Raw genomic sequence first — 7,772 nt, forward strand, 5'->3', positions numbered from 1 at the left:
TTTGTTAAGAAGTTTGGGGGGGGGGGACAATTTTTTTTGTCTTTTAGTTTTAGGATTGAAGTCATTCTGATTTGATTGCCTGCAAAACAACAGTATGAACAGTAATTCCATAAAATGGGATTTGAATAACAAATCTGGATTGTCTGCATTGTAAATAAAGCCATGCTGATGCTAAAATAGATGGAGATGCGTAAATTCCAATTCAGATTGGAATTTGATCATGGTTTGTGAATGTAGCTTTAAAACAGCTGATACTGTAATGATGTTTCACAAAAAATCCAACAAAATACAATTAATTATTGAACCATTAAAAAAAATAAAAAGTGTTACATCTGGGAAAAAAATGATGAGTTAGGGAAGGACAGTAGTAGCTGTTGCAAACTGTAATATTACATTTGATATTTGTATTGTATATTTGAGCTTTTTACTCAACGTCAGCACACAATTATTAAACCATACATAAATTAACCATACATGACAATGATCTTACAAATATTGTTTGCCATATCAGTAAACCCAATCTAATGTAAATCTAAAAAGTAAACTTTAATACTTACAATTTTTTAACAGCTGTAATAAAATGTGATTCTGTTGTTGTCCATAACACATTCAGCATGAATAACTCAAAGCCTGTTTGTCATGAAAATGGGCAACATATTGTCAGTTCCAGATAATTTTATTCAGAATCTTCATCAAATACATTGTTCAGCACATTTACGGTGTTAACAAAATAACCGGCTGTTACTTCTGAAACGTCTCACGAGTAATGAATATAAAATAACACCTACCTACTACTCTATGTGTGAAATAAAATGACTTTAAAATATTGGCATTACCTAGTATTCATTTATACTTTATAAATACAAGACATCCATAAATATATCTGAAGATATTCAAGGGTTTTTGATCCAGAATAATGTGATATTTCCTGAAGAAACGCAGAGGTGGACGGGGTTTGAAGATTGTGAATATTTAAGGCCATTTTTGAAGAACCTGCCGTTCAAGACGTCTGAGCCCTGAACATCAACAAACACCACAAACACACATGATAGAAAGCTTAAGAAACTGGAGGAAGATCATGCCACCAATGCAAAAGCCCTCTGAGGAAAAGTGAAATATGACGTCTCTTCTGGAGGTAATGGTTCCTTTTACACGGTGTACTAGTGAAAACATGTAGCATGAATTGCTGGTTTTGTTTCTTACTTTCAAACGTCTCCCTTCACAAAGGGAAATGGAGAGATGATCCGCTTTCAATGTCTAAACCCTGAATGAACGTTCGAGACACAAAAGAGAAGTTCACACATTTAAACTCTAAAAGAAGTTACCATCTCTTTTTCACTTATACACCAAAACGACAAATTCAGAAAGAAATTTTTGAGTCCAGGCTCAGAATAAGAGAAAACTTGGATGACTTTCAATCACACAAGCTCAGACTTTCTTCAGAACGGCACGAGATTGAAAGCCATGAACATGACCCTTGTGTCTTTATAAAACATGCATACATTTGACATATATAAGGGTCAATCACAAAAAAACAAAAAAAAAAAAAAAGTTTTCCTTTGATTCTATGGTGAAACAGAGATGGACGTTTCACCCACAGAACTCCACTGGATGTCCATCATATTGCCTTGACGTTATCTGTATTCAGCAGTTCATCTGACGTTTAACCGACAAGACACTGTTATTGTTGTTGAGGGGAAAAATGTCCACCAAGCAAATGCCTAGTAATCACATTTCGAACAACATAATGCAGGTTTTATACAAGTTCCCCAAAGAGAAGACGAACACTGAAGCGTAATGGGAGTATGATGAAAAATCCAAGTGAAATACACCGATAAGATTCAAGCTGTAGGATGAGAACTGTTGGTTCAGTGCTGTGATCCACACAGGAAGGCATTATGGGATCCATGAAGGACCATGTGATGTGAGGTGTTTGGTTCTTGATGGTTTCCAAAAGGCATTAAAAGTCTCCTCAGTTAAAAACAAACGACTGCATGTATATGTGTGTGTGTGTGTGTGTGTGTCACGCGACAGGACGTTAGAAGGGGGTGTAGTCAGACGGGTACATGATGGGCAGCCAGTTCTCTGTGTATGAGACGCAGTGCATCCAGCCCAGAGAACGCATCAGCTGCAGGAGACAGACAACACAATCACAGCATATCAGACAATCACATAATTACCACAATAACTCTAATAATCTTATTTTACTGAAAACATTATGATGTAAATCTGTCCATTTTATCCACATTTACTGAATCGATTTTGCGGGAAAATCGGTGTAATTCTGCAGAAAGTGTTTAATTACAGTGAAAAAGTTAGATATCTCATTTTATATATATAAGAAAGAAGAATTTCACAGATTTTCTTATAGTTTTTTACCATTTCTTGTAATAATGACATAGTACATTACTTTTGACTTGTAATAATCATGACTTTATCTTATAATTTTGATTTAATAATTAATAATTCCAACTTTTGATATAATAATTTGGACTTTTTCTTGCTATTATGATATAGCATCTCAATTTCGACTTGTCATCGATGTTCCCTCTAAGCTGCGCTCTTGACCAGCCGCACTTCTTACGTTTGTTTTTTATATTATATTATACTGACCTCAAAAAAGGAATTCATGAACAATATCTGCTTCATTTTTTCATATTATCTATATTAAATTATATTATATTATAATACAGAATTGAACTGTTGTGTGTGAGAGTTTTTTTTAATGATTTTTTAATACAATTTCTTGGTAACAGCACTGTAAAAAAAAATTTCTCAGGTAACCTAAAATGTGCATCATTTAGTTACATCAAGGGTCAAATCAAATATAAATAGCACATTCAAGTTAAAAGTTACACACTTTTTTGTGTGTGCTGTACAGGTCTGGTATAAAGAATGTTTTGCTCAGGTAGCCGAAATGTCCGCCCAATAGAGAAAAGGTTTGCTCAGCAAGAAAAAAAAATTAGAGGGAACACTGCTTATCATAATTGACTTTTTATCTCATAATTTCATCTTTATATATCATAATTTTGGTTGTCACATATTTATGACTTAGTATCTTATGTTGATTTTTTTTTTCTGGCATGATTGACTTATCTTCAATATTTCAAATAAATTCTGTTCTTTTGAACTTTATATTCAAAGAATCCTGAAAAATAAAATGTATCACGCTTTCCACAAAAATTTTAAGAAGCACAACTGTTTTTAACATTGATAATAATCAGAAATGTTTCTTAAACAGCAAATCGGCAAATTAGAATGATTTCTGAAGGATCATGTGACAACTAAAGACTAGTGCTGGGCGGTATGACCAAAAATTTATATCACGGTATTTTTTAAAATTATACCGGTTTCACAGTACATGACGGATCTACACTAAAGAGCGGCTATGCGGTTGTTTTGGCTATATTAGCCTACTTTTTTTGTCTCATGCAGCGCACTGCCTTCGTCTGAGTAACAAACTAAAAATAAAACAAAAACCCCCCAAAAAAGTGCATGTGATATTAAAAGACGAACTACGCTCATATTTATAATTCCAAACAATCAGTAAGCGACAGGTGCTAGCAAACTTAGTTTTGTACTCATTTATTGACGAGTCGGCTGCGCTGCTTCTCTGCCGCTCACTGCACAGAACAGACGCCGAGAGAGGCGACACTTCTCCGGGAAAGTCAGACCTTTTTCACGCTTAGTAACACATACAGCTGTTCCCTCACCACAGTGCAATAGTGAAAAGGGACCCCTTTCAAACAGTGTCGTGTTCCGAACATTGTTTAAGCGACATACACCGGTATTAAGGTATTTTAAAAATTCATATCATAACAAAAATAAACACCGTTATTCAGTATGAACCGGTATACCGCCCAGCACTACTAAAGACTGGACTAATGAAAATTCAGCTTTGATTACAGCAATAAATTACTTTCTACAATGCATTCACACAGAGGCGGACTTAACCATTAGGCAAAGGTAGGCGACCGCCTTGGGCCCCCAAAAGCCAAGGGCCCCCTAAAATGCTTTTTATATGCGAGATGCGCGTTCAGTGCGGACGCACAAGTGGTTGCTGTGGTGTTCATTACCACGACAACCGTCTGTGCGTCCGTGTTGAACGTGCTTCTTAGCAAAAGTAGGGCGATGTAGAAAACGGGGACGGAATCCCGGAATGTATTCATAAAAACGGAATTTACTGTGTAACGCGGAATGTGACAGAATGAATGGCGCAGATGCGCGTTTCGTTTGCTAGTTTGCTATTTAAGCACCTGTAACGCTCGTAGTAGCTAAATAGTATTTTTGCCATTTAATATTCACATACACTAGTCCATATCGCGGTTTGATTGAAGTGTACTGAATTGCATTTGATTTATTCATTCAATATTTGACGAATTCCTTGACATTGCTCGTTACACAGTAAACTTCTCTCATGTAGCATTTTGAACGTACAAAAATTAAAGGGTTTGTTTAATTTTCATTGGAATAAAAGATAGATTAATGTTTTCGACTTCATTTGATTACCAGAAAGCATGTTTTTTTCCAAAATCTTATATAATCGTTCAGAAAAAAAAAAAAAAAAACTGAATCCAGAAAAATTTAAACGGAAAAAAAGATAATAAAACTAAATAAAACTTAGGCTAATTTGGGGGAAAAAAAAACGGATTTCATAGGGCCCTACACATATCATGCATCTGAAGCTATAATTTTAATACTAAGCAACAGTGCATATTATATAGGGCCTATTTTCATGTTTTTAAATTGCGCTCACTCGTTTTTGTGAAAGACCCAAGAAGGACCATGCACAGTCACTTTCCACACAGGCCACACAGGCACCTAGTGTCCAGCCTACTCTAATACTATTATAACCTGTTTAAATGTGAACAAGGGATTTACAACATTAAAGAACTCCTTTATTTATAACATGTACATGAAAAATCTAAAAGATTAGACACAACTATGGGACACGGTCGTGCAGCAGCGAGCAACAGTGAAAGGAACCTCAAGGTTGTAAATGTGTGAAATTGTATAGGGCCCCATTCCTGTATTTTGCCTGGGGCCCCCAAATCACTAAATCCGCCCCTGCATTCACATAGAATAGAGTTATTTTAAATTGTAATAATATTTAACAATTAAATAAATGCAGTCTTGCAGATGCAGGAATGTAAACTCACCATGAGTGTAAAAGGTGACAAAGAGGTGCCCTCCCCCCACCCCCACCCCCCATAAAATTAACACTTATCAATAAAAGACTTTTAAGATGAAAATGACATTAAATTATTATTATAACCAGTAGATGGAAGCAGAGGATCACTCATTAGCTTAGTTGCCATTTCCACTCCCTAGTTTTTTTTTTAAGTTTTGTACTTTTAATATACTGAAGTATGAAGTATAGCAAGTACAATTAAATAATAATGCATTCAATATTTTTAGATTTAATTTTAAAACTACATTTTTTAAACACTGCCTTAAAAAGGACACATCAAAAAGAGTGTTTTAAGTTTTATCTTTAACTGCAGAAGCTTCTAAATATATTCAGCCAACACAGACTTGATGAATGAGACTTGACTCTGAATTTAGTCTGAATCACTTGATGCACAGCTCTGTTTTTGACATCGTTCCGTTCATTGCTACAGTTATCACCGTCAATCAAAGAAATTACTTGCGGAATAATTTAGCAGATTAATTCGCGCAATTCACTCGCGTTTCTTAGACAAAAAAAAATTTACTTCAAATTGTGAATGGATTATGTAGAAACCGAGCAAAGGGTGCTTCCCCTTAAAGCGCAACTGACAGAGCTTACTCACGCAAAAACTCCTGATATAATCAATGATATACACAACTAACTACACAATCAATCTCTTATTTACACCGTATGAATGCTTTATTAATCGTTATAATAGGAAGATCTGCGAGCGTGTAGAACTCAAACTAAACTAAAACAAAAATGAGTTCAGAGCAAGTTTGCAGATGCAAGGAACATGGGATATTCTTTTACCTGTATGCAGTTCTTCCAATTGTCTTTGCTGGGTTTCTCCTCGACGATCTTAGTCGCGTACTTCAAGGCTCTTGCGTACATTTTGTTTACTAACGCGTGCTTGTAGGAAAATGTTAAAACCTGCAGAGAATATCATCATGTCAAATAAAACATAATAATAATCAAATTACTAGTACACGTGTAAATGCCTGACCTCCGTACCTTAGAGTCAGTGAGCTCCGCCCACTTCTGCACCTCCCAGAAGGTGTCAGTCAGCGCTTTGGCCACGCCCTGCGGCTCGTCATCAGAGCTGCCCACCTCACCTGCGCTGGCGCCGTCCTGTGCTGCTGGCTGCATCAGTTGATCCGCTAGAGCACAGCCCTTCCTGCAGAGAGCATCCAGCAGAGACAACTTCTGCTTCTCCATGTCACTGCAGGAACATGAAACACGCTCATTCTGCATTCTGTCAAGTGCCACATGATTACGTATGTGAACTATGACTTTAACTATAGATGACACCAGCTTAACACAACAACAATCCTGAAATTAATGTTTCATGTTTCCATAATCATCATCATCATCATCATCATGATTATCTTGGTCTGTCCTCACCCGTGTTTAACTTCTCTGCAATGTGATTTAATAATTCAATGTGTGGATAGACGTTTACAGCATTTCTACAGATTTGAAATGAGACTCATTTACAAACCTGTTAACTAAATAGAAGCTTTAATGTTTCCCTGCAATTCTTTGTCAAAATAAAAGTTTTACGTTTTAACAAATTAAAAAGAACAATATTGAAGACCAATATTAGTACTGAAATTTTACTATTGTCCTGTAAAACAAAACTTAAAGCTGCAGTCCGTAAGTTTTGCCTCTTTGTCGCAATCTCTGTTTGAAAACCTGCAATTGCAGCTGTGTGCGGAATTATCTTCCTTGTGTGGGTTGTGCGGCAGCACGGCTCCAGCGCGAATGAATCTAATGTTTTGAGGAGTATGTGTGGCATTCAGTCACGCACCGGTGTGAATCCTATACTTAGTAATCACGGATTCTAGCCTACATCTTGGAATATATGACCCAAATAAGAATTTTCACCGGATATTGTCATCTGAACAAGTAAGTAACAAGTCTGCCACGTTTGTTCTGACCAACTGAGGAAAAAACATTACCATAAATCTCGCTACCAGTGGTGATTAAATCTAACGATTGATTAGCTCATATCACATCAAACCGTGCAAATTATTATTATTGTTATACTTTATTCTCAGATTATTAATGTTAACAACATCAGCATTGCGTGACTATGAGTTTAGTGTGTGTGTAGATTTCAATTTCTAGACAGTCTAATCTCTAATTGTCATACCACTCGAATTTCATACCAAGAAATTCTTTTAACCCAAAAAGCAAATTATGCTCCCTTCGAACTGGTTGTCTTTAAAATACAAATCTTGTGTAATCCCAGGCTATCTGTAATCAGAAACACATTTAAAACTGGAATATAATTTAATTTCATTCACGTGTTTCATAAACACATAATCCTTTCTGGATTACAATCTGCCATCAAAATGATTTTTTGACATTTAATTATTCTGGCTGCTGCGAGAAAAGGCTAGAAACGATCGGCCACCTGCAGGATCCTCACATGCGATAGCCTACTAGCTGGGACAACTTCTTTATGTTTTTTAAAACATTGTTTACACAACAACAACAATAATAATAATAATAATAATAATTTAGTTTGAATTGCAATCACAGTATACAGTATATACACCAGGGGTGCCCAAACTCGGTCCTGGAGGGCCGGTGTCCT

The 7,772-nt window shown here is 35.9% G+C and overlaps 1 protein-coding gene across 3 annotated transcripts in view; it reads right to left on the reverse strand.

Moving 5' to 3' along the window:
• Positions 1 to 657: 657 nt before the first annotated feature.
• Positions 658 to 7,772, reverse strand: part of tpp2 (tripeptidyl peptidase 2) — a 33,322-nt gene continuing 26,207 nt past the window's right edge. For all 3 annotated transcript variants that reach the window (XM_016456864.1, XM_016456863.1, XM_016456862.1), the window contains 3 exons: positions 6,185 to 6,392; positions 5,984 to 6,103; positions 658 to 2,128 (listed from right to left, as the gene is read on the reverse strand). In XM_016456864.1, the coding sequence (XP_016312350.1) occupies positions 2,039 to 2,128; positions 5,984 to 6,103; positions 6,185 to 6,392 (418 nt within the window). In that variant the 3' untranslated portion in view covers positions 658 to 2,038. The remainder of the gene's footprint in view (positions 2,129 to 5,983; positions 6,104 to 6,184; positions 6,393 to 7,772) is intronic.

The sequence above is a fragment of the Sinocyclocheilus anshuiensis genome, unplaced genomic scaffold (genome assembly GCF_001515605.1).
Source record: "Sinocyclocheilus anshuiensis isolate Anshui unplaced genomic scaffold, SAMN03320099.WGS_v1.1 scaffold856, whole genome shotgun sequence".
Classification (NCBI taxonomy): Eukaryota; Metazoa; Chordata; class Actinopteri; order Cypriniformes; family Cyprinidae; genus Sinocyclocheilus; species Sinocyclocheilus anshuiensis.